This window comes from Pocillopora damicornis, chromosome 1 (assembly GCF_964200805.1).
Source record: "Pocillopora damicornis chromosome 1, jaPocDami1.2, whole genome shotgun sequence".
Taxonomy (NCBI): domain Eukaryota; kingdom Metazoa; phylum Cnidaria; class Anthozoa; order Scleractinia; family Pocilloporidae; genus Pocillopora; species Pocillopora damicornis.
This window is the reverse complement of record NC_142670.1, coordinates 5,458,284-5,485,748: the sequence shown is the minus strand read 5'-3', so window position 1 is coordinate 5,485,748 and position 27,465 is coordinate 5,458,284. Positions and strand designations below refer to the sequence as shown.

The window sequence follows — 27,465 nt, the reverse complement described above, 5'->3', positions numbered from 1 at the left end:
CCTAAATTTTACTCAAGTTAGAAATATCTTGGACATTAGCATTCCCTACAAATTTGTTTGAACTGCAGCTTCCTAAGTCTGCAGAACAGTTGCAGTATGCAATACTTACAAGTATTTAATGATTTTGACAAGTACTACATGTAGTTAATCTTTCACTTACTCAGACTGAAGGGAAAATAAAATTGTTGATTAACTTGAAAGGTGATTGATAAAGAAACCTTGGAACTTCACCTAAACCAGACTATTAAATTTTTTTCACAAGCCTAGTGTCTTCTCTTGATTTTTTGAGCTGGTAGAAAAAAGATGTCTTGTAAGAAAATTGTGCTCCAAGGAACAACACCCCCCCCCCCTTCCTTGATCTTATTCAGTTGTTATTGTTAGGTCCAAAGAAGTCAATTTATCTCACATTTGTGCAAATAAAAATATGTAATTGTTAATTTTCTGGGCAGAGTTTATCAAGCAGTGAAGATGATGACATTGCCCAGAAGCAAAAACCAAAAGAAAATCAGAAGAGGAAGAAGAAAGGAAAAAACATTATTGACTCAGGTAATGTTTTGTGGAGAACATGCAGAGATTTTGAGGCTCTACACATACAGTTACACCTCTGTATTTGTCTGAATGGCTTTAATGTAAGTTCAGCAGTTGTACATACTGTAATTATATGTATGACATCACAATTATATCCTGACCTCATTTCTGAATTAATCTTACATCTCTGTTAGATTCTGATGAAGATCCTCTTCCTCCAAAACTGAGGTATGCGAATTTTTTCTTGAGTTTGGTTCCATTTTATACAGTTGTAGTTAAACTCTTTGACCCTAATTTCAAGTGTCAAGGAATTGATCACCAACTATGGAAGCTCTTGATTATTAAACAAATTCTCCTTGTCAGCACCTTACAAAATGCATAGAGAACAGTATGGAGAATATGGATATATAAAATTATTTTTATGTGACTGAGTTCTACAAAAGAGTTTAGGGGACTCTCCTTATTTATGAAGTGAGAGGGCTGGATAGGAAAATATTCAGTGTGAGGTGAGCTTGGGGTAAGATGCGTTTTTTTTTTTTTGTTTTTGTTTTTTTTTTTTACGTCAGGTGACCTTTAACCTTGCTTATGTACATGTATTAGCTTGCAAGAGAAAACAAAACCATTATCTTTATCAAGGCTTGAGCACACTTACCATTAGACCAGTCTGCCCTAAATAGGATCTGAATATTACAGCACTTAAGTTATACTTTGATGTTGTTCCTACAGATGAGGAAGAAGTTGTGCCCAGGAAATTAAAAAAGTTTGCCAAACAGACAGACAATGTAGCTTCTAAAGAGGTCCAGCAAATTAAAGAGAGGTATCTTTCATCGTTCTCTTTCATTATATTTGACATTTCAGTACCAAACCACGGTGTTCATTTAGAACATAAGATATTGGTCTGGAGAAGCATCTGGCTTCTTCTAAAATTATCCAGCTAAATTTTATTTTTTGTCTGTTTGTTTGTTTTTTCCTTTCTTCCATCAGGCGTTGAGAATGTTAGACCTGTCATGGAACACTGCTCTTATGCTAATACATTTAACCTTTTGACTGTGAAGAGTGACCAGCATCTAATTTCTCTTTACAATATTCCCCCTGAATCAAACATTAATATGCATCCCTTTTTTTTGTTGAAAGTAAGTTATTGAAATGGTCTTCTTTCACTGGAGCTTCTTTTTGGTGAAAGATGATTTATAAACATTTACTGCACATTGTGTTTGCTTTTCTGGTTTCTCCAAAATTTTAACAATTGGATAGGCACATGTTACACACAGGTGTCAAGGTTAAGGGCACAATAATAAAGGAAATGATCACCAACTGAACTCTTGTTTGTTAATCAAATTCTCCCTGTCAGTACTCTAGGAAATGTGCATGTATATCAGTCTAACCTAAAGGGAAAAAAGCAATTTCTGCACTTGATTTCTTTGGTTCTACTCCAGTTGAAAGGGAATCCAGGAAAACATTTGCTAATGAAAGAAAACAGGTGAATAACTAACTACTCCTTTTTCACCCACAATTTTTTTGTAAAGAAAAATTCAGGCATCCTGCATATTTTAAACAGTACTTCATGCGTCATGCATTTAACAAGGAAAACTTTAAACCTCACCATACCTTGCCTTTCTATAAAATTCATGCATCACATGTTAATTTTGGGCTTCATCATGCATTCCTTGTAAAACCTCTGCCAATCTGTTATACAGTAGTTATATCAGAATGGACTATGAGTCACGCATACCATGCCACAAAATTAATGGGTATATTGACCAATGTTTGAGTCATGCATTATGTAATCATATTCAAGATACCTCGTGGATGGGGAGAGGAGATGTTGGAGAATAGTTTTGGCAAAAACAACACCATGGGGTCCCTGAAAGGAATAAGTTCTTTTGCTCTTAAGATATCTAAATCAACTCTCTTCACTGTCTGTCACACAAGTGTTATGAAAATATCTTTGAGAATATGTTGTTCAATCAATAAATATCCTCTTGACTGAGGATTTTCCTTCCTATGATATTACATTGCTGTTTGACTGTGAATTGGTATTGTTATGAGAAATTAGAAAATTGATCAATCTTAAGGGTGCAAATTTTAAGCTCGATCCAGAGCTCAACCCAGTTAATGATCATCCCTTAATTCCTTGTAGAGCAAGTCAATAATTTTTTATCCTTTTTCATTTCCCACAAAGATCTGACAAGTCTGAAGAAAATGAAGACTCCAGAGTCAATAGAAAAGAAGAGTATAGAAATGGGAGAGAAAAAGAAGGAAGAGAAAATGGGAATGTTCACCATCACGCAACAGAGCAACCATCAAAGAAAAGAAAGGAAAACTTCTCAGAATCAAAGTCTGAGGTTAAAAAGCCTTCCCCTGAGAAGAAAAAGGTTTGTAAGCCTTTTGATTACCATACTTTATTGTTGCAAAATTAATCATTACTATCAATGCATTAACCTGCTACCCTGGTACTAGAATGGATTGGATCTGATATGATTGCATGTGTATGGTAAGTGTTATCAAGCACTTGAATAAGGTACTTGTAGATGAAACAGTAACATTTTATGACTAAATTTGGCTCTGTATAGGATCCAAAAGCTTACTCAAACTTGTGAACTGGTGGTACATGTGCATGTTGCATATACATTAACCTGTCCTACTATGAAAGTAGATTGTTTTTACTCAGATGCACATTACTAACAATACTTGCAACAAAACATTACTTACAATACTAACACTACTCAAAATACTACAATTACTGTTGACCTAGAATTTATGCTAAAAACAGTAACAATAGTGACAGAACTTTCAGTTACATTCTTGTTGACTTTAACTTTGACATTCCGGGAAGATGTTGCCTCTTTGTCTCCACTATTTAAAGCAGCAGTGTCTTTCACCATCAACATTCCTATTTGGGACAACTCTTGCCTAAACTAGACAACTCTCAGTTGTTAGAATGTTTGATATACATGCAACTTTTGTTCACTTCAAATTTTATCCATAGGCATTTTAGGAAGTACCAAAGACAACTCCTGTTAGCAAACTGGCCACCAAAGCTGCTACAGTTCCAGAAACTCCAGTTAGAGACTCAAAACCAAGTCCAAAGAAAACTGTTACTCCAAAAAAGGATAGAAAAGATGTCTGTGAGGAAACTCCAATCAAAGGAACAAAGGTGTGAAAATCAGAGAAAGTGGTTGAAGTTCCACCCTCATTGGAAAAGAAAAAATCAGGCTACCATAGTTGTATGGCAAGAGATGGTCCTAGGACACTTGGTTCAAAGGAAATCTTTCAGGTAGGTTTCAAAGTCCAAGATCTGATTGTTAATTCTCCCCTCTTGCTGTGAGATGTTTTCCTGTAAATTAATAATGAGAATTTCTTATTACATCATCATTAAAAGGTTTATTTTCAAGCTTCATTTCTACCAATTCCCTCACATTCAAGAACCAATCATTGAAGCACCTAGCATGACCATATTGGGAAGTGTCAATCACACAATTATAACAACTACATGTACCTGATAAGTTTTATTCTTCACAGCACCTGTTTGCTGATAATGTATGGATATTCTTGGGAGAATTTACATGTTAATTAATTCTGGTAGTTAAATTATTGTCTCTCAAAGCTCTTTGTGGTTTGGTTTCCATCCTTTCAAATAAATTTTTAATGAAAGATGCAAGACCAAGGGAAATAAAGATTATTAGAATTTAGGCTGGTTTGGAAAATCTGCAGATACAGTTTACAGAAAACAAAAATTGCAAAATGTATGCTTTGATTGAGCCTTTTACTCCCAAGATCTCTATAGTAATTCTCCTAACTGTCTGCCATACAATTCTTGTGACATTGGTTGAGAGAATTTGGTCTTGGATCAACTAATAATCCTAAGATTGATATTTGTATTTATTCTCATTACTTGTCTGCATGATATTGTATCTATATTGTAAGGAGAAATTCTGTCTTGGTCACTCATGGGAGTTAAAGGTTTAAAAAAATTATATTTTATCCTTTTACTCTCAGTTGTTTTATAAATGTTGGATCAATATCAGTATCTAAGAAACTGCACACCTACCCCTCCCTTAATCCAACATTAACTGTAATCAGTTGCCTGTTGTTGGGTTAGGGGAGGGGTAGGTGAGCAGATGTTTAGATACTGACATTGATCCCAAATGTTTATGTTGTATCCTCAGAGGTTTTCTACTTTTTTGCTATTTATAACTTTTCAGTTTGGACAGTATTAACAGGTCTTCAAGGGAAGAATTAATTATTTGTCTGCGCCTTCTAATCATGCTTTCACTTGATAATTTAATTTTTAGAGAGCGGAAAACTATTTGGATGAACTGACAGTTGTTATTAAGGGAATCTTGGAAAGTATTGAGAGAGTCAGGAGGCTGCTGATTTGATTCAAAGATATGGTGGAAAAGTTACCCAATCAGTGAGCAAGAAAACAAGTTATGTCATCATGGGCCAGGATCCTGGGGAGAGAGAACTTTCTAAGGTACATTGTAATGCACAGCTCAAAACAGGAAAAGAAAAAAAAAAGTACCATTAACACCAACATATAAGCTGCACCTTTTTCCCTAAATTTTTATAACAAATCAGAGGTACAGCTTACTGCGAAGTCACTAGGGAAACTTGCCACAAATTTGCACAAATTAAAACAATTCATTGATGATAACTGAATCTCGGGAGAAACTGCAAGAATTATTTCAGAGTGCATGCGTGTTCGTAAAACGCGACTGTTAAATGTTCATAAAACGCGACTGGTAAATGATCGCAAAACGCGACTGTTAAATTTTCGTAAAACGCGACTGGTAAATGTTCGTAAAACGCGACTGGTAAATGTTCGTAAATGTTCGTAGGTTAGATAGATGAAAAGTTTAACATTCGACCCGGTGTTTGCAAAAAAAAAAAAAAAAAAAAAGAAAAAAAGGGTGTTCAATTGGTGTACTTTTCCCTTAGTCATCGCAAGTTAAAACTCCATTCCTATTCATAATAGTTGATTTTCAGAATGAGCTGAGGGTTAAAATGACGTTTACTCACAGAAACATAATTAAAACCCTCACAATTAAATAATTTTTATGTATTGAAATTCAGCAACGGAACTCCTTAGAGCCACTTGGAGGTTCTGTTTTAATCAATGCTTAAATTAAAAATTCTGACATTGGGCTTTAAATAACATCTCTTTCCTGTCATGTTTAATGGATCACCCCGAAATTCTACGAACATCACCGTCGATGATGTTATTTTACGCCTCATGTTCCTCATTCCAGGGTCAAGTACTATGAATTCCAGCTTAAAGGTTCATTGAAAGACTTCGGATGAGGCGTTACTCAGATATTGCGGTACCCAAACCGTTACAGCTTTCAAATTATTATTCAATTATTAACGCTCAGCCTAGATGACTGCTGACTGCTGGTCAAGTTCGACGTCTTGCACAATTAAAACATGTTAATCTTTTAAATCATTCTTCTTTATCCCCGAGAGCAAACTTTACACTTATCTCAATCCTCTTCTTGTACAAAAAAAAAAAATAAATATGTGTTCCTGAGGTAAAACAGGTTCTGGAGGTTCTGGAGGTTCCGAAGGCTCCGCGGTCCGCTGATCTATAGTTGATTAATACTCAAGAATATGCAAAAAACCTCACAAAGTTTTGGACACCACCCTTTCAGGATTCAAATTGAGGTTTTATTTGAACAGAAAGATTTGATACCCGATTGATTCGCTTAAAAAAACATCGTCCGTTTCGAATTGTTGCGTCTCAGTCGGTTTACGATTACATCGAGCTAAAACGAAACTTCTTTTCTAGATAGCGAAATGTTACATCCTTATCACTGATTTAGAGTTTGGTTTCAATACGAAGGTCTACCGTATCCTAAGAAATGTTTTCCACATGTAACGGGTTTTGTTCAGCTGGTTAGTAAATTGCGGAGATGGTGCATTTTTAAACTTCTCCGTCATCTCCCTTGAGAAAGGTAATCAAAGTCGGGGGTAGATGTTAAACTGCTTGCAGGAAATAAAATGCATTAGTACCAGTCTAACTCGAAACCCAATGAACTTTTTCATTCTTTCAAATGTTATTCTGGACATAATAATCAATTCATTTGCTCATTTTCTCTTCTACAGTCATCCCTCATTCGATGATGGAATTGCCAGGAGCAGGTGAGGCAGTTTAAAAAAAAGATAATATCTGACTGATTTATCATAATAATTGGTCATAGACTTCTGTTGGAATTACATCGGATTGTGATTCAAAACGAAAGTTGGAAAGCGAAACAAAAACGTCAAAGAATAACAGTGCTATTACCCTGGTCTCCCCAATTTCCACTTTGAAAACCTTGCCCGATTTTAATTTTTCTTTCAGTGAGGCAGAGGTTTCTGATACCCATAGTTTTTAATTAAAATTAATAGCGGTATAAACATTATCACTATTGCTATCAGCAGTATACATTTTTTGAAATTTATTTATTAATTTTTTTTCCATAGAGTGCCAAGCAACCTGTTTCAAAAACTCCTCTTACATATTCTCGAAAAGCGGAAGGAATTCGCGTGACAACTGACGCGTCTGTACATCCCAGGGAGGTTACGTAGTCTCCATCGAAACTGAAGACTGGCAGTTTATCAATGATGAGACTCAAAAGCGTGGTACTTCGAATACTAGTACGTGGTTCACTGGTTTATAGAAGAGAGACGGGGTTTGGATTTGGGTTAGTGCACAACAACTGAATATTTCGAAATGGCGAGATTCTGAGCCAGATGGTAACGACACTTGCGCGGAAATATCCAAGAATGGAGGCCTCTTTAACAGTATCGCTTGCTGTGATAAAAATGCCTACATTTGCGAGATGCTTGGAGGGAAGATCACATTCCAACCGTAAAGTAAATTATGTGCTGAAACATTAGTCTTGAACTTGTGTCATGAAAATTGCTCTCGCTTCTTAAAAGCAAAAATATTGTTTACAGAATATGCTCAGCTCACCTGAGCGATGAGTGAACTTTTCAGCGCGCATTCGTAGTTGAACATAATGCCCATGAAAATTTGAAGAACGTATGTTAAAAATAAAATTATAACAATCACTCTAAAATTGTACTTTTTTTGCATCGCTTGCAGCTGGAAGAACAGCTATCGAATTTGTGCATTTCACAACTTTTTTGGGATAATCTAGCCGATGGAATTTTCCCTCGTCACAAGTTGCAGGGCGTGTTCACTGAGGTCTATGAATACATGCATGTTGTTTTGTACCTAACACGTCGAAGTGCCTTTTTTGTGCCCGCATGTGTTTTTTCTTGTAAGAGTTGGTGATAAATATGTTAATCACCGGCCGGGAGGTTCATATCGGGTAAGACTGTGCCCAAGGTTTTGAGTACCGGTACTTAAGACAAAGTGCACAATTTTTCTTACTACGGACTGACCGAGGTTTGCAAATAAAACTTTTTTTTTTTTCTTTTTAAATAAAACTTGACAAAATGTTTACAAAAGAACCTTAATGATTTAGGGCTGTAATTATGGCAAGATCCTCTATGAGCTGAACAATTTTGAGCGAGTAAATGATACCGGGCTAATGCAAATTAAAGAGAGGTTTCACCGAAATATTTTTATTTGTGATTGAAAAAGGTCAAAGGTTTCTAAACAAACTATGAAACATCTTTTTCACAAGTATCTGTCACAATCTAACACCTGTCAATTAGAGAGCGCGTAAGATGAAAAAGCGATTGCACGCTAAAAAAGGAAAACACCAAGCACAACAACAACAGTACTGGTTTATTAAAGAAACTTGGGTTCAGTGACTGCCACGACAATTTTCTCTTCATAGACAGTCAATGATCTTAAGTTTTACTTGTGCCATTGACTACTGATGAACGAATATACCTCTGCTCAGTCAGTAAATGGAGATTGATTGTAAGTAAATTTAAATCTTTGTTTTGAAGTTGTGGGAGTTTGCTCGTTTGTTTGGTGCAATCGCGTATGGAAATCTGGTCTTTTATGAAAAGGGGAATTTTAATGCAGCTTTTTCTCATTCAAAACCTTCGTTTTCTGTTGTGAAATTTACGCCACGAGTGTGCAAATTGAGCGGACTTACAAAGACTTGCCGAAAGCTTATTTAAAGTATAAAACTGAAGATATCGGTCACTGTTTTTCGATAAACAAATTGTTTGAGAGAATTCAGTTATAAAATGAATGAAAATTCCATTAATTAATTTGATTGTAAACAAATACCTCTCGTTCTAACTTCCTGAGTTACTTCTAATGAAGGTCTAGGTTAATTAGGGTCTGTTTTTAGGCCGCGTGTCAACCCATTTAATGACATGTTTGCTACCAAAAATCATTTCAAAACATTTCTTTTTGCCGGCAGCCACAGTGACTTGAAAGAGAAAAAGAAGAGGATTAATAAGATATTAATCTGCTTGATTTGCTTTAAAATGATTTGCTTAAAATTACTGCCCAGCTGGCAAAACGAAATGCATTTATGAAAAATGGCAACGAAGCTAGTGATGTAGCCGGCGACTTGCGCAAGGGATGCCGTGCCGCTGGGCAGAGGTTGGAAAATCCGGAACGCATTAAGAACCTCTAAGATTGCAGGACTCGTTACGGTGCCTTCTGAGAAAAACAAATAATAAATTAAATTCTTTCTGGAAACGTTTTCGGGAAAAGGCGTGTCAGAAGTGCAAGCGATAACCTTGAGCGGTATTGCGGGTAGCTTTCACGTCATGGTTAGACGACCTTGGGATTTCAGGGAAATCTAAGAAAATGTCACGTTAAGGACCGGGCATCACGGGTTTGCACCTATTTTTAAGACGAGACTGACTTTGAGTTCAAAACTGCATGAAAAACAGAAAAAAATACAAGTTAATCCTTACTAATTTATCCTTAATTTCTTTTTATGTCCATTTTGATTACCACCACCCAGGTAATATTTTGAGATTGTCGCGTGCACTTTAAATTTTTGTCTTCATTTTTCCGACAACCTTTCCCATAACAACTGTATACGGTTAACTGGGTATCTCCAGTTGCACATTAATGAGAACTTACATTCACATTTAGTTTTATGATTTTTAAGTCTGTTCAGATGGGGGAGGAAGAATAGGGGGCGGGGTGAGGGGAGGCGTCAGCTCAACAAGGAACTTATTAATTTTCAAAAACTCGACCAGCTTGAGGAGCTCGGGAAAAACACGCTTAAACTTTAAAATGATTCAAATTAAATGCAAACCTTTTCATATCCCTCATGCTCAATGTAATCGAGACTTTGCCGGTGCTTAATGTAATCGACGATTGAATGGTGTAAGGTGCAAGCAAATGCACATAGAAATTAACACCGGCGAGTATCACCATCAAGCCAATAGCTACTGTTTGTAAACCACTTCTCCAACTACTGTATCAATTACCAAAAGCCATTGCTTATTAGTCTTTTCTTCCCGCAGTAGTGTCAACAAAAGGGATGTTCGCGGTATTTGTAGTGTATTCCAATTGTGTCCGTTAGCATAGCACACTGCGGGTTAAGCACTTCGTATCAGTGGCGACGTATGGTTTTATAGCACATTTAGTAAAACCTGTGTTGAAAGGAAACCAAAATTTATTATAAAATATCCGTTTCATCCAAGTTTTGTAAATTGAGTAATGATGAAAAGCTTGAAATTACGAACCTTTACGCCATTTGTGTCCCCTGTCATTCGCCACCCAATATTTTGAAAAATATACAGACAGTTTGCTAGAGGAAAGCCTTAAAACAGTAAAAGAACTCAGTTAACTTATCGTTCCAAACAAAGATTTACATTCTCATCCATCTTAAGCGTGGCCATCGCCCTCGCCCTCGCCGTCGCCGTCGCCGTCGCCATCGCCATTGTCACTGCCATCGTCATCACCATCGCTAATGTCATTGCCATCGCCATCGTCATCACCATCGGTGATGCAAATTTCAACTACAGTTCCGATAACAATACCTAATAGTAATTATTAATAACAAAACCAGTAAGAGCGTATGTCGTAACACTTGTGAGGTATGATACTATTGATACTATATACTATATACTGCATCCTATATACTCAGGTGTAGCACCTAACTGTCATGACATAACTCGCAGCGCGTGCAGCGTGGCCCATAGTTCTGAAAGTTAGAAGTAACCCATCTACCCGAGAAAATTTCGTTTGTGTGCGACCGTATGACCCTCCTTACAAGGTGCTACTTTAAGCATGTACGGGCAATTGTATTGCAGGCTCACATCTAGTTATAACGTAAATAAAAAGGAAATAAAAAAGGAGATAATGCACATGCACGGTTGCTTGCATAACTTGGAGACCCCATTTCAGTGCGCTAAGAAGCTCACTGATACAAAGTGATTTACCAGAGTTCGTGCAGTGTACCGCGAGCACCCTGATAGTGATTACACGAGGGCTTCTCGTGGGCTAGCAGAGTTGAAGCAGCGCAAACAAATGAATTTGGCGTTTTGAGCGGGAAGTCATACTGAATACTTTGTGGTTGAAAGCTTCATTGATTTTCGCTAATTACACCGCAAGAGGAACGCCAAAGACGACATAAGAAGACTGATGTTAAACGGCGAATATCTAACAAAGAGCGACGTGAGAAAGAAAGACAAAGAGCTCCAGAGAAAAAAAATACTGTAAAGAGGTCAACAACAAAGAAAAATCGAATTACAAAGGAGCCGAGAAAGGAGAGACAGGAAGTAAGTTTATTTTTATCTGAGTTTTTCCTACGCTAAATCCCAGATTCTATACTTTTATACCAGCTTCAGTTTATAATTCATCTGTTTTACCACAATGAGTATCCAAACAATACTCTAGATATTTAAAAATTATTACATAATGTCTTTCATAATTGTACACATTTTATTTGCCACTTACACTTCTTGGGAGCGACTTTTTTTCAAGACCGCGTAAGGACTGGCACATTTACCAAATAATGACAACCCTCATATTTCAGTCAGAGGTTCTGTATAGTGAACTTACAAACGAAGTGAGGTTTTCCTCCCAGATTTGCTTCTTTATTCTTGAAAATTTGCGAAAACTGAAACGAGCGTCGGTAGTCGTAAATTGGCTGAAATCAGTGTCCCGAGTAAAGGCAAATGAACTTTGCTCATCAAAAACGCAAAAAAAGCAAGCTCGTATCAATTTGGTAAATTTGTATTGAAAGGATTGAGGAATGGTTTATATTTAAAACGGAACTATTTCATTGAATTTAGAGCTAGCTGATCATCAATATTTCAAAACATAAATATCACAATTACGGCTACGAATATCCGTGAAAAACATAAAGGTTTTCAAGTTTTCGACTGTAAAATTAGGGAAATTAAAAAGTTTAACTTTATCATTTGGGAGAAAAAAAGATTACAGAATACAGAAGGGAAACTTCAATTGTGCTAGCTAATTTCCTCCATTGCCTTTCATATTTTTGACCAAATAAACTTCAATCAGTTGTTTGGGGTTTGCCTGCAGTATGTAAAATTGCCAGAGTGGACTTCTTCAGTTAGAAAGATATTGCTTTGAAATTTTATTGACTCATAGATAATTAAAATATATGGCTGCAAGAAAAAGCACACACACACACAAAAAAAAAATCACAGAACTATATATGAAGATCATAAAATTTTGAAACATTTGTGTTATTGGTGATTGGCTTGTGAAATTTTTGAGGTTTTTCCTATTCATCTTCAGGTTGATTGGATTTTGGATTTTACATTGAAGCTGAAATAGATTTATTAATTGCTTATGTTTCATCATTGCTCGTTTGCATTTTTAATCTTGGTTTAGGTTAAAAGATGTTTTTGAGGCAACATCCATAATGAATTATCTTTTAAAAGGGAATGTTTCGATAACTTTCTTCATTTCTCTTCGAAGCAACATCATTTAGTATTTCTGGAGCACAATTAAAGGAAGCAGGTTATAAAAAAGTAATCGATTTTTATTCAGTTCAGTATTTGGTTATGAGAGTAACATTTTGTGTTTTCACATGCAACAGCAGGATGGTTCAGCTGAAGATGGCCGTGAAAACGAGTGAAATCTATAGTAACAAAGGTGACTTTTGGGGAAACTCGAGCACTTAATTGGTAAATACCTCTTGGCTTGTAGTTCTGATGATAACAGATTGCTGACACAAAAAATTCAAATATCAGTCCTGTATGATTCGTCGTGTTTGCATACATTTTCTAGCGCCGCTGACAATATACCTAGGGCGCAGTTTCCCACGCCACGTGCGTAGTTTAAGCGTTACTTACAGGATTTTTTGCCTTTTTTTTACCGAGTTAGTTTTAGCAAAGGATCTTAGGCTGTGTAAGAAGCAATAATTTCGAATCGTCGCCGGATAGACCCTCATTTGTTATTCGTTTTTATCTTCCTGTACAAGAATACAAGGAATCAGACGCATAGAAGTTGTTGTGTCTTATTTATTCTGCCAAGCGTAGCTGGCCCCTACAAGTCCCTATACAAGAATGTACCTTCATATGACCTGTACAGAGAGAGCTGAAAGGATGTATTTATACTTGGCACAACTACTTTATGTATAGTGAAACCCACTTCCCCCCTGAAAAAAAAAATTCCTATTAACATGAATGTATGAGAGAAGCTCCAGAGTTACTGACCCTCTTTTGGTTAGAATGCATAAGGTTTGGGGATTGTAATGTATATTTTTCGGCTATCAAACTCTTAAGTTATACCAATCATAATTTTAATTGCATGATTGCCATGTGTTCGTCCTCAAAAGTTGTTGCAGATAGGTCTGTAATCTGTCATCCTTTGTTAAAAATTGCGCAATTATTTCATTTTGCAGTATTTACCTCATTGTAACATGTAATTTGGGTTGCAATAAATACTAAGGCTAAAGATTTCAATACTGCTCGGTGTTCTTACAAATGCTGATACCCCTTCCATATAGAAAACTTTGATAAAAGGAACTGGTCGCAAGATATGTGAATTTGAAAAGAAGGGAATCTGGAAAACCCCGAATCCTCCTTTACTTAGGACCGAAATTAATGGGCACCCTCCTCTTTGAAGTCATGTTTTTACTTCGACCTGCCTCCTCCACTTTGATGTTCAGGGGTACGAAGATTATCCCTCTCACCCCAAGGAGTGATTAGCATCCTATTTCTCCGTACAATATCACCCCTGAAAGAAACATTAAAGTCAATAGAGTAAAGAAAATGAAATTGAGTAAGCTAGAGTTCATGCAGGGACAGTTCATGCAGAGGGAGGGGCTGGGGGGGGGGAACCTTGGCACCCCCACTTTTTTTCCAAAAATAAAAGTAAATTAAACAATAAATAATTAAACAAAACCAACGGAGCCAAAAATAGCCTCCCCCCCACACACACACTCAAAAACTTGCTGCGCGTTCCCTGTCATGTCCCTTGACGACTTGAGCTAGAATAAACTTAATTACTGTGGAACCAAATGCTGTCTAATCCTTGAAGTCCGTGGCAAGCTCGCTTGAAACAGATCTCCGTGTACCAGGAAACCGAGACGAGTTTCCGTTCCCGCCGCAAGCGGTCTCTACCGAGCTATTACCCCCCCGTTATTGTTGCCTTCCCCGCAATAATCAAGTTAGGACGAAAAACCTATCGTTACAGTGGTGGTTACGCCGGGCTTTTCGTGGAGCTTCCAGGACGATATGAAGGTTCAAGAAAATGGCAAAATTCATTTCCACGCGAGAGGTGTGAAGTAATCCCTTGGGCGCCAGCAAGAAAGGATCTCTCGAGTACCAGAAATTTCCTTTGTCCAGTTATGAAGTCCGCGAAGAAAGTTTTAAAGAAACGTTCGTCGCGATATTATTTACGGAGCAGAAAGTCAGTCCCTCCCACTGCCAGTAATAGTACGCCCAAATTAAATAGAGAGGTGCAAGCTTCTTTGTCCAAAGAAGAAAACTGTACCTTGTTGTTCGAGTTGCCATTCTAGACAGTGATTCCAGCGTAGATATTGAAGCAATTCCTTCCAGTGGCCCACTACGAGTTTCTACCCCATTTTCCAGTCAGAGCCGAGCAGATAAAACGAATACAGAGGCCATAGATATCAGCATCGCTCCAAACGCAAGTCCTTCCATTGTCCAGTCGCCCATTGTTAAACCGTCCATGGTTTAGCCAAATCCGTAGAAACCGTTTTCGTAAACGACCCCCTAAACGCCTAAAAAGTCCAAGAAATCAGGGATTTCGAGAATCTCGGATCACAAGAAGACGAGGAATCAAGCGCTCGTGGTTCGCCTGTCCAGTTAATTAATCAATCGGTGGATTTTTACGAATAGAATGGAAGAAAAACCAACGGACTCCCCATGTGGCTTTTGTGTTCACGTCGCATTATCGCCCTTAGATTATATTTTTGCTCTCGCAAGCATGTCTTTAAGGGATTTGTTTTTTTCGCCAACGGTGCTTTTAGCTTTATATAAACGCAGTCGTAACATCTACATTCGCGCGTATATCTAAGGAGTAGGATTCAATCGAGGGAGCGAAGGAATTATCTAAATTTATGCGAATCGCCTAATGGGTTTTTCAGCTGTCTTTGGAAATATGGACCAAAATGTATATCGCACAAGGATAGCAACGTTTCGAAATAAGAAGGGTTCTGACTAGTTAAAACAGCGTTTAATTTCACGATGAAAATGCAGAGTAAGCAAACTTAAGCAGCAATTTCGATTTTAATTTTGCCACGAATTTTTCGGATCTATTTGAATTCCCGTGCCTAAGAAAAAAACAAAAAGAAAACGAGCAGTATGCTTGCTGCACGTAGCCGAGTATTCAGACCATACACCTTAATAAAATAATAATAATAATAATAATGATAATAAACTGTATTTAAGTACGATCACGTAATGAATAAGGGATAAAAGGTAGTCAATTTTTAGCGTTTCAAATGCTTGCATAGAATATATCAAACCACAGGCGGCCCAAGCTCGCGTCTCAAGAAAAAGCCAACGATTAAGAGGCGATCTCTGTAAGAGCGGTCCAAGGTATTTCGCATCGGAAAAAAGTTTTCCCTCAAACTTTGCCCAATAAACTATCTTTGGTAGCAAGTAAAGGAAACCACATTAGTTTCTGGAAATACGTTAAAATAAAATTTTTAGAGCTCTCAAAAGTCAAAGCTGCTAAAGGCCCTTTTTTGACCTCTTGCGACATCGAAAATTTCAAAAGTTGAATACCCTGGTCCTCGTATCACACCGCATGCAGCAAAAAATCTTTTGTATTTTTAAACTGTGTGATATGTTAGGTGAACAAAAAGTATTTCAATTTTGATATTTGTTTATTTAGGGGTTCGTCAAAATTGATTTAAAAACACTCGTTAGACATGTTAGACAGCTTTCTGAAATTGGTCAAAAGTACTCTTTCCTTCTTGGTTGATATTGCTCAAGTCCAGACCAGACCATTAAAAACTCCGCTTGATTTCTTCTAATAAGATGTTAGGCTGCAGAAAAATGTAAAAGCATCTTGCACTTATTAATTTTGTTCGCTGCGGTGTCTTTAAACTTTCAGCGATTTTGTTAGCGTGACAGCCGATTATGCAAATTAGTTCATTGAACAAACTCCGACCGTTTTATATAAGTAGCTCAAAAAATCTTAGATTTTAACCATTTTAAGTTGAAAGGATAGTAGGACAGAGCTTTTAGACTACACCGATTGATACTCTAAACATTTCAAAAGGCCAGAATTTGACAAATTTTACCCTTTTCGTGACGCAAGACGTCAACAACAACCTGAATCATAATTTGATTAGCGCTCGCTTAACATTTTAATGGAAACTCTTTTTTAAAAATTTGGCTTCTGCTATTTCATGCATATTTGAGTTCTGAAAGGTTATGCTTTTCAAATCTGTATGAACATTTCAGAGTCAAACTACAGGATTCTATCGAGTGTAACCGGCGATAGCAGCACATACTAAAATACACCGTGACCAGTGACTATGTCACGTAATTCCATCGTATAATTGTCCTGAATACCTCTCAAGTCTAAGTAAAGCAGCGATTGCTCGAATTTCTAGCTGACAGGAACAAATGATATTTGGTCGTCACACCTGTCTGTATAGCAGTCGCTGTTCATAACTTTGGAGAGTTCTTGTGAAAAAGGATATCGCATTCGCTTAACGGGTGAACGTCATAATTAGACCGCATTACAACTCCACTCCGAAATCATTTCCTCCATTTTCGCTAGAAATGTTGTCTTTGTATCTCGCATTTTGAATGCGAGCTCAAAATGTTTGCACATGTCTCTTAGTACCTTGACTTTGAGGCTGGGCAACCTTCACTCTCTTGCCAACGAGCACACATCATCAACCAAGAAGGAAAGAGTACTTTTGACCAATTTCAGAAAGCTGTCTAACGAGTGTTTTTAAATAAATTATGACGAACCCCTAAATAAACAAATATCAAAATTGAAATATTTTTTATTCACCTAACATATCACACAGTTTAAAAACACAAAAGATTTTTTGCTGCATGCGGTGTGATACGAGGACCAGGATATTCAACTTTGACTTTTGAGAGCTCTAAAAATTTTATTTTAACGTATTTCCAGAAACTAATGTGGTTTCCTTTACTTGCTACCAAAGATAGTTTATTGGGCAAAGTTTGAGGGAAACTTTTTTCCGATGCGAAATACCTTGGACCGCTCTTACAGAGATCGCCTCTCAATTCATGAACGCTTCACGCTTTTTGTGACTCGGTGTTAAGTTAAGAGAGGAACCGTTGAAAATTTGAACACGTTATAGGGAATAGTATGGGGAACGAAATATGGTCGATTTACTGTGATCAAACTCATTACGAAAGTAATATTAAATCACTCATATCAAACACGATAGACAACTTCGACGGAGCAGTTCTAGATTATCATTGCGCAGAAAAAGAAATGTTGTGCATTGATAATATTTCAGTGCATGTGTTTTGTGTTTTCCTTTATTCTAGGTCATTTCCCAAACATTTCGAAAAACCGTAATGGAAGTCTGAAACAGCTGGTTGATAACAAAAACATTTATTATTAGCTTTTAGGTATCAACCCGTCAATATTTAGGAAACGGTTAATCGGAATACTATTCAGAACTATTATGCCCGTGTTCAAAAACAGTAAATTAGTATTGTCACTATTATTATTATAATTACAATGTGGGTTGCAGTTAAAAATCGCAATGGCGACAGTTGTATATGAAGGAAATTTAATTTTAAATTTTTTTTATTTATTTTTTTTCAGGTTTTATTTATTTTCGAGTCAAATAAGCTCATTGCGAGAATTTCTTAAGCGATAAGGTCGACTGGGTTTGCCAATACCCGTTGTGCCTTTAGGTTTCTAACGCATCAAGTCGGCCTTCCCTACAAAATCCTCCTTCTCCCTCGCAGGTGAAAAAATAACGACGATATTCCGCGTGACTATGATCCCTAAAGTCTAACACCAAAGATTCTTCATTGTTACTTACATAATTATTTTGATATGTTGGAGAAAAAAAAAAGGGAACACTCATGTCTAACGAATCCATCTCTACCTCTGTAAGTTTCTGAAGTCAAACAACTAATTAAGCTTTGGTGAACTATTATCTCCATTTGTTGTTCCAAGAAACGTAAAACGTCGCATATTTTGTCAATAACATCTTCTAGTGCGTGGCACGTGCAGGTGAAATCTACCGCTCTGCACTATTTAGCGAATACCGTTAGAAAACGCGAACAAAACATATCTATATTATATCTATTTATGATAGACATTTTACAAGTGGAAACGCAATTGTTTCGAAGCAACTCCTAGCGTTCTTAACAAAACCTATTTCGACGTAGAGGCGTTAAATAAACAAAGAGTGGCACCTGTCAATAATTGATAGTATCATTAAAGTGAATAAAACCCGTCATCACAAGTTGACATCTTTAGCCCAAGGCTATATTATTCAAAAATGCACCTTTTTTCGCCAAGTATTGTGTATCCCATGCTAAACTATTGAAAAAGCTTTAAAATTCGAATGAATCATTTGCTTGAAAAGTTAGTTTCATTTTTGTCATATTTTTTTACTTAAGTAAGAAGGCTTACCGCTACTAAATTTCGGCAGAAATACCCGAGGAAAATAATTTGCATGACAATCAGTTTACCGTGATGTATGTCAGCGCTGAATAAACGGCTGGTTCTTGCTAAAAGGAAAATTATCACAAACCTTGAATTTATATTGGCAAAGGATATTTCGGACCGATCTACAGCCACTGACAATTTTCAAGAAGGTTGCATTTGGTTCAGCTTACAGGAACTAAACTCACCCAACGGAAAAAATAATGATGACGAAAAGCTGCCAGTTGTGGGGAACGCTCCTGTTATCAATAATTATGTTGAGTGGGTACCAAAGCTTCTTTTAAAAGATTGATTTCATTTAGAAAAAATTAATTTCATTTAGAATGCATTCTAAGCGTACTCCGAGGAGTCCATCTAATGGCTGCCCTTTGAAAAGCCTCCAAATGCCGCTAAAACTTAGATTAGTTTAGGATTAGACGATCCTTAGTGGCAGGTGGCCACACAGGCTTTTTCTCAGGAAGCCAAGACGAAATATTTTAGGGGATGTATTCCATGGAGCCATTTTACCCTTGTATTATTGAGATACAGGCTTAAAGCCTGTTCTAAATCAGGCTTCTATTACGAAAAAGTGAAGCTTTTGCGCAAACATGCAACCAGCGATGGGATATTTTATGCAAATTCTGTAATGACTTCAAAGAAAGTTGAAATTTCCGTCGTCTCTCACCTTTCACAAACTACTGAGCTTTGCAGGTTAACAATGCAATGTTTTCTCCTTGGAAATTTTCATATGGGTCAGTTTTTCCTAGGTGTTTAATTTACCATTGATATGTAAACAATGTCTGAGAAGCCAACATCGTTATGCAGAAACGTTCTTTACACCCAGGGATGCCTTTATGTATTTCTCAATTCCTAAGCTGCAAAACGTAGTTTTGGAAAGAAGCCTCACTCTTTAATCTTACAAAGGCCGCCTATCTTTGGAAAAAGTAATAATGATATAAACAAAAATTAAGTAAACAAACAAAAACGTGGACAAATAAATATAAATAAACGGCGTTAATGATACAAAATAAGATAAAATACTGAGAAATATCTCACCTATATAGAAAGTTGCATAAAAGGATGTTAGTTTTTTAAAGATATCGCTTTTTATTAACTTGTATATTGGAAACTTCTGTCAACTTCGTGGTAGTTGAAGACTTGGTTTCAACGAGATGATGTATGCAATCACTCTGCTGTAATGGTAGTTTCCATGAAAATTATACTCAGCAGTCTTATGCAACAGTGGTATAATTATTTACACAACGAAGGTTCTGCGATACCTTTGTATTTTTCATAACTATCTTCATCGTTATTTTCAAATTCAATATTCTTATATTTTTGGTTTTGTTCTTGTTTTTGTTGTTTCAGGTTTTACCCTGGGCAGTGGAGATTGTGATTCGAACAAATGTAAATCGGTATGTGAAAATGGAGGCGATCATTGCAATTCGCTCGCGAATTATGGTAAATATATTTGTTGTATGAAATGCAAGGGGAGAGGGTGTAAACAGACGTGCAGTAATGGAGTAAAGCTCTGTGAAATGAATCTGGAATGTGAAGGTAGCGATTGTGACCAAACCTGCAACGCTGACGAATGTTATCTGAACTGCAGTGGGAACAATTGTAAAACACAGAAGTGTCAAGGTAAAGGCAATGTATGTGAAATGGATCTGGAATGTGACGGTCAGGATTGTGAACAGACCTGCGAGGCTAAAAAATGTAATCTGAACTGCAGAGGGAAAAATTGTAAAACACAGAAGTGCCAAGGTAAAGGAAATGTATGTGAAATGGATCTGGAATGCGACGGTCAGGATTGTGAACAGACCTGCGAGGCTAAAAAATGTAATCTGAACTGCACCGGGAAAAATTGTAAAACACAGAAGTGCCAAGGTAAAGGAAATGTATGTGAAATGGATCTGGAATGCGACGGTCAGGATTGTGAACAGACCTGCGAGGCTAAAAAATGTAATCTGAATTGCACCGGGAAAAATTGTAAAACACAGAAGTGCCAAGGTAAAGGAAATATATGTGAAATGGATCTGGAATGCGACGGTCAGGATTGTGAACAGACCTGCGAGGCTAAAAAATGTAATCTGAACTGCAGAGGGAAAAATTGTAAAACACAGAAGTGCCAAGGTAAAGGAAATGTATGTGAAATGCATCTAGAATGTAACAACCAGGAATGTGAACAAATATGCGAAGCCAAAGTATGCAACCTGACCTGCAGCGGGAGAAAATGTAAAACACAAAGTTGCAGAGGTGATGCACAGGTGTGCAATAAGTATTTTAACGCTAACGATTGTACACAGATGTGTGACGGTCACTCCATCACTTCAGATTCATACTCGCCGAATATCGTTACATCTATTGGGGCTTCAACAATTCGAGTATTCGCAACTAAAATTTCAACGGGACATGGAACAGAAGCTTGCGGTGAGTACAATAATACTTTGGATACTTAAAACATTCTTTTTTTGTTTTACGAAGAAGTGTTTAAGATTCTAAAAAAGAAATATGAAATATTTTCTTGGAAAATTCGGCGCACCTTACCATAGCGTCAATTTTATTTTAACAATTAAATATTCTTCAACATTCAGCTCGGTTGCAATCAATGTCGCAGTCACCTTTGGCATTAATCTCACCGTTACCATCACCTTCGTCACACTCACCATCAGCAGCAGTGTTACCAGCGAGGGCATCAGTATCTTCATCATTACTGTTGTCATCATCGGAAACATCGGCAGCAGGATCATCATCGTCTCCGTCTCTACGGACACGTCAGTCATCGACGTCGGAAGTTATTAAAAATCTGGTAAGCAAAGAATTGTAAAGCTTTTTATTTACAACATTGTTGTTCGCCAACTTTATTTTCTTTATTCATCTCAGGCAAACGATTCTGTTTCCAAACTAAAAGGAGGAGTAATCAGTAGAATCTTGTCCTTGATGGTATGAACTTATTTCTTTCTTATCTTTTGTGATTAATCCACTTAGTCTATATGAAGTGTGCAATGGTTAGAGAGACTGACCGATACAATGCAGCAGTTCCTAAGCTTGAAGAAAACTCCTAATTCATTCGAAGAAGAGCAATCAAGACCGTATCATTATCGCCATCGTTCTCAATATCATTATTACAATTATTATAGCATTATCATTATCACTATCCTTATTATTATCATTAATAAGATATGAACTGACATCAGTGAAATAATTGATTCCTTAACTTGTGCACATCCTACACACCATTTGGCTATCTTGCAGGATTTTTGTTCTTTTATCCATTTTTGGCTTTTATTTGTTTCTTTACCAATTTTTTATGTAACCTAACTAGAAGTAGACGAAATATAGGCCTTGCTTATATAATTAATGCATTACTTTTACCGCAAACTGTTTTGTTAAAATGTTCGACCGCGATCAGGGGTTCTGCCGCTCGATACTCATGGGAAACTCTTGTTTGAGTCTCACGGATCCCAACTTTTAGCATTTTACTTTAACAGAAATATGTTATGTTATTCAGGAAGCTATAGGGATTTTTGAAGACTTCATCACCAGTACCCAAAACCTCGAAAAACCTTTTACCAAAGAAGAAATCGAAATAATAAGAAATTCCGTCTTTAAAGTGGCAGTCGCCTTGGAGGTATTCGCACTTGATTATGGCAAACACCAAATGATTGGAGCGAATTCTTCAGTAGAGATAAACAGCCGAAAACTGGGTGAGTCAGTGCATGATCATTTGTACCGATTTGAAGTAATCCATTACTTGTTTATCGACTGACACAATGACATAATGGCTGATTTGATGATTTAACTTTTTTTCACGGGACCTGCTGATCGGTGCTGTAGCCAGATCAAGCCGGTTAATCCCTCCCATTGACCATTTATTTTTATCAATCACAGTGATTATGGACATTTTTTTTCGGCGATTGGAATGTTCAAAAGCGTTAAAACCTCAACTTTCCGATGTCATGATGATCTATAGAGGACTGTACTTTTTAGAAGATTATGTAAGGAATACGTAGCTTTCAAACAAGTAAAATTATCATATTAGGATTATGACTTGCTTTCGGACCAACACGAAAAATATCTCTTGGAAAATGTGTTACTCTTAATTTCGTCTTTATTTTTTTTGTCCATCAGTGTTGGCTATACAAAAAACCTACCGAAAAAATGCTAGTGACTTTTATCTTGGGAAACAAGAACTGCAAACAAGCCTGGAGGTTTCCTATAAAAACTTTGCCAACAACGGTTTGTATTGACTTCAGTTTTTAAATCTTTGACGTGCTATGACAAAGCACAACTCTTCATTCCTCTTCAATTTTTTTGCAGTTTTGAAATACATCTACAAATACATACAAGTTTTTTTTTTACTTTTTCAGAATCAGTCGTTGTTGGGATCGTGTACAAGGATCTCCATGACGTATTAATTACAGATCAACCCTTCAGAACTATAACGGGCGCCACAAAGTGAGGTTACCTCCTACAGTTTCTTAACTAAATGCCCCTTCCATCGAAAATACAAAAAAAAAGAAACTTGATCAGTTGAATCTACTAGGTTGTAAATTTTTCAAAACCCTGTCGAAAGAAAATTGGTCATGTAAATCAATGATATTTTCCGTGTTTGATAAATTAGCCTTTAAGTAACACTGGTTCGAATAGGCTCCCAGCTTGCTGTTTTCATTAAAATAATTACTACACTTTAAATAAATCTGTTTCATACTGATTTTATATTTCCTCCGAAGGTATTTGGACTCGTGGATAACTGCCGTGGCTTTAGATCCAAAACCAGAAAAGTTAAAAGAGAATGTCATCTTAAGGTTCAGAAATCTGAAGGTAAGAACACGATCAAAATCAGTATCAATTGTTTTGCATTGTGATATTTATTCCGAGTATATGATTTTAATGTTTATATTCCGATTACAGACTCGTGAAGGAGAGAAGAAATGCATGTTTTGGAGTGGCTCAAGTCAAAGGTAACAGCTGGAATATATTTTTCATCCTATTCTAGGAATAGCTGATTCTTCATGCTTAAATTATGAAAAAAATTTAATGATTATTATACTTAAATGGGTGTTTTTCTAGGTTTACTATTAGCTGTCAATAATTTCTCACTCGACTTTGACGAGACATTGAAACTTTCCCCACGTTCTAAAAAGGCCTTTCAAGGTCAATCTGTTTGTTCTTTAAATGAAAGCATTGATTTGGTGAATGTTATTTTTTTCTTGGGAGGTTTTGTAATTGCTGTTTTTCTTTTTTCTGTCTCCATAAATATATCTATACATCAATTGCTTTTAGATTCCTTCCATTTACTTTAATTCTACGTTCACTGATTTGTTTGTTTGCATTATCGTGTTTGTTTGTTTCTGTGTTTCTTGCCTTGCTTGTTTCCTTGTTTGCTTTTTCACTTAGGTTAGGGTGTATTGATGTTTGACGAGTCTAAATAAGAATTGTGCTAAGCCTGAATATCAATATCATCAGTATACCACTTGCCTCAGATTTAAAGTACTGACAGTGATCACTCAAATGCAAATCCATTAGTGACAGGGAGAAGATGTCGACAAAAGCCAAATCCGAAAGTACTCAACGATGTGTAGAGGTTATGAACTCTGTGAAAGTAAGACAGAAATTAAACTTATCGGTGCCCTGATAAGTTTTCTTTTATTTTTCTTTTGATCATCATTATTATTCATTATTTTATTTTTTTCAGTTCGGGCGAATTTTCAGAGACAGGATGCCACTTAGTTACTTCGAAAAGCAACTCAGAAGAAACAGTTTGCAGCTGCAATCATTTGACTCATTTTGCTGTCTTACTTGACTCCAACGGTAGCCCAGGGGTAATGAGTTTATTTTCGCCTTACGTTTAGCATTGGTTATAAAATTTCGTAGGATCAAATAAAAAAATTGCCATCTCTTCATCTCTCTTCACAGCTCTTAAAGGAAGACGAAACTATTCTGGAAATTATCACGAACGTGGGACTAAGTCTTTCCATCTTCGCGATTCTTTTGACAATTATTCTATATTCCTACCTCACGTAAGTACTGTAACCATACGCTCAAAGAACCGAGTCTTTGCATGACCTTAAAGGCTTTAGGGCTTAGAACAGACAAGTTCTTTAAAAAACATATCGATTTCATTAAAAAGTATTTCGACAAAATAAATTAATAACAAATGAAGATGATCAAAATGTAATAGAGATTTATAAAATTTATGTGCGAAAGCAGGTAAGATGTCTTAACTAGTACAGTACATAATTAATAGAATACCTTGTCAGATATTCCTTCGTTTTGTTTTTGTTTCTGTCTCGTCTTGGATTTTTTTTTCTGTTTGTTTTTTAGTTTTTTTTTATTGCTTGCTTGTTTTACTAGAGACGTATGGCAACCTCTGACTCAAATACGACTGAGTCTTTCTGTGTCCCTTGGAGCTGGACAAATAATCTTTCTCGCCGGCATAAACGCTACAGAAAATATGGTAAGTGTTTTATTTATCTATTCATGGTCTCTATGCTTTTTAGGAGCCTAGAAGATTCCCTAGAAAATAATATGAAAAACCTACAAAAACTTTTTTTCTCTCTCGCAGGCTCTATGTGTCCTAACAGCAGCTTTCTTGCAGTATTTCCTAATGGCAGCTTTCTGTTGGATGCTGGTGGAGGGAATTTATTTCTTCCTGTTTGTCGTGAAAGTTTATAACATCAACACCAAGATGCATATGTATCATTTCATATCATGGGGTATTTTTATTTCACTTGATGTAATTATCGTGAGCTGCTGAATCGGAAACGCCTCAAATTGGACGCGTGACTTCTCCAGTTGCGCTCACTTCCTTCTTCTTATGTTTAGGTTTACCCCTCATCATGGTTAGCATTTCAATAAGCATCGCCGCTGGAAAAGATGGAATTAAAAGCTATACCAGTGAAAAATAGTATGAGAAACAGTCAATAATACACCTGCAGTCTGTTCTCTTCCTCTTCTCTCTCTCTCTCTCTCTCTCTCTCTTTCCATTTTTAATAATCAGCATTTTACGGCGTATTGCTGCTGTTAATATCTCTTTCTAGTTTTCCGTCATTACCCCATTTGTTTTCTCTGGCAGTTGTCTTGTCTTATTGTGTTGTTGTGTTTGATTTGTGTCGTACTGTGAAGGTTATACTCAAGACATTCATTTTTTTTATATACTCGTCTCCAGCTGCTGGCTGTCCTCAACAAACAACTTGATCTGGATCTTCGTCACATTTGTAGCTTTCATTGAAGTTGTGAGTCTCTGATTAATTAACGCCTCATTAATATTGTTATCATTGTTATTACTATTGTCGGTAATATTATTGTTATTCCTATACCAAGACTACCTATTATTAAAGATTTTCATTAATAAAGTGATAGCGTGGCGCAGCACAGGGCTCTCTGCCGCCCATCATAGAGACGCAGGAGTGCGTTGGCTACCTGAAAAAAGAGGTTTTAATTTTTAATGAATATTCAGACTTTTCTTTTTTCAAACGCTCACAAAGAGACGAATGAGAATTTTTTCTGTTGTCGGTGATGCATTTTATATTCCTTGCTTTTTTTCAGCTCAACATTTTGATACTCGTCCGAGTGATAAAGGAGATGAGCACATTAATGCAACCCACGGGAGAAAACAACCGTACACAGCAAATACGGGAAGTTTTCAAATTTAACATTTATTAGATAATTGTGATAAACTTGCCCCCTGAATTTTATAAAATTCAGGGGGCAAAGGTAAATTATAACTAGTTTCTACAAAGGCTCCTCTGGTAATGTGATCACATTCTTGTCGCATTTAGTTTAGCACTATTTGTCTAGATTCCGCTCTAGTTAGTCTGCGACGATGAGGCAATACGACTTTTGAAAAAAGTTAATTCACCTGAGTGAAAGAAACGGTTTGTCGTTGCTCATTATATATTGACGGTTAAGAATATATGAAAGTCATATATTTGAACTGCGGATAAAGACATGAATAAGTGATCCTCGCAGTGATGTGCGCTACTTAGGCAGTAGTGAAAATAAGGCCTAGTGCACATCACTGCGAGGATCACTTTCATTCATGTCATTATATATTGTCGTCGTTTTTCAGACTTGGCATTAAAACATGTGCGGTGATGATCCCAGTGCTTGGTGTCACGTGGCTTTTTGGACTTTTGTTATCATTACACAAAGCTTTCGCCTACATTTTTACCATTTTCAACTCTACTCAGGTAAGCTTTCAATAGAAATCAGTCAATAAATAAATTTTATTCATCTGTTCACATACTTAAATGCTCAAAGTATTCTTTTACCAAAAAAAGACTCTTTGACATTGGTCATATGATATCGCCTATTCAAAATAACTTACCCAACATCAGACAATCTTTATTGGTCTACAAGATATGACACTTGCTCTAACTCATTCTTTCGCCACTTTTATTGTGCTTTCATCTCAAACGATCATACCTTTATGACCCTTCTCACCCGGATTACAAGAGGTGTAATACTGATATAATTATCTGTTCTAGGGAATCCTGATTTTTGTTCTTCATTGTGTGCGGAACAGCCAGGTGAGATGAATATCAAACTGAGGATGTACATAAGGCGAATTGTGTAATTGCTAGACATCAATAGAAATTTTGTGGGTCAGAAATTGATATTTGGTCGCCTGTTCATCTGCAGATTAGAGAGCGATTGAAAAGGAAGATGAACATCATTTTCCCATCTGCTGTAGATCGTGGAAACTCTGCGAGGAAGAGCTCACAAGTTAATTGAAGTGATGATAACGTTACGTTAAAAAGAGGATGGATGAGATATCACAGCTGTGTAGCGATTCTTTAAGGAAATATTACTCCAGCAAGATACAAGCACAGACATATATCGAGGAGCACGAAAACTTTTCATCACCATCGCTCATAATTATTGCCACAGCGGAATAGTTTTTTTTTTTTTTATCATAATTGGTACTAAATAGTTACTTTCTGGAGCTT

At 36.6% G+C, this 27,465-nt stretch overlaps 2 protein-coding genes across 3 annotated transcripts in view; both read left to right on the top strand.

The window, feature by feature from the left end:
• LOC149051536 (uncharacterized) overlaps nt 1–7,592 on the top strand; it is a 37,008-nt gene extending 29,416 nt beyond the window's left edge. Inside the window, exons 5-11 of one of the 2 annotated variants that reach the window (XM_089184961.1) lie at nt 1,255–1,345; nt 1,880–2,008; nt 2,711–2,903; nt 3,527–3,805; nt 4,824–5,005; nt 6,634–6,669; nt 6,994–7,592. In XM_089184961.1, coding sequence (XP_089041087.1) covers nt 1,255–1,345; nt 1,880–2,008; nt 2,711–2,903; nt 3,527–3,691 — 578 coding nt within the window. In that variant the 3' untranslated portion in view covers nt 3,692–3,805; nt 4,824–5,005; nt 6,634–6,669; nt 6,994–7,592. The remainder of the gene's footprint in view (nt 1–1,254; nt 1,346–1,879; nt 2,009–2,710; nt 2,904–3,526; nt 3,806–4,823; nt 5,006–6,633; nt 6,670–6,993) is intronic. The other variant, XM_089184968.1, reaches the window with a different exon arrangement.
• A 10,068-nt stretch (nt 7,593–17,660) lies between these two features.
• LOC113674944 (uncharacterized) lies at nt 17,661–27,430 on the top strand. Its single transcript, XM_089186614.1, has 19 exons — nt 17,661–18,793; nt 19,880–20,941; nt 21,106–21,320; nt 21,395–21,454; nt 22,023–22,218; nt 22,643–22,750; nt 22,882–22,969; nt 23,245–23,335; nt 23,426–23,475; nt 24,210–24,336; nt 24,431–24,534; nt 24,869–24,971; nt 25,080–25,230; nt 25,340–25,421; nt 25,683–25,749; nt 26,063–26,147; nt 26,582–26,706; nt 27,004–27,045; nt 27,158–27,430. Exons 1-19 carry the CDS (start codon nt 18,736–18,738, stop codon nt 27,248–27,250), a joined length of 2,907 nt encoding a protein of 968 aa, XP_089042740.1. The 5' UTR covers nt 17,661–18,735; the 3' UTR covers nt 27,251–27,430.
• Nucleotides 27,431–27,465: the final 35 nt, after the last annotated feature.

What these genes read in the sequence shown, in the direction of transcription:
- LOC113674944 (XM_089186614.1), top strand. Translation starts at nt 18,736, where the DNA reads ATGATGACGAAAAGCTGCCAGTTGTGGGGAACGCTCCTGTTATCAATA. An exon ending in GATAAACAGCCGAAAACTGG is followed by an intron (nt 22,219 to 22,642) that starts GTGAGTCAGTGC and finishes TTTGTCCATCAG; the next exon opens with TGTTGGCTATACAAAAAACC. An exon ending in TAAACGCTACAGAAAATATG is followed by an intron (nt 24,972 to 25,079) that starts GTAAGTGTTTTA and finishes TCTCTCTCGCAG; the next exon opens with GCTCTATGTGTCCTAACAGC.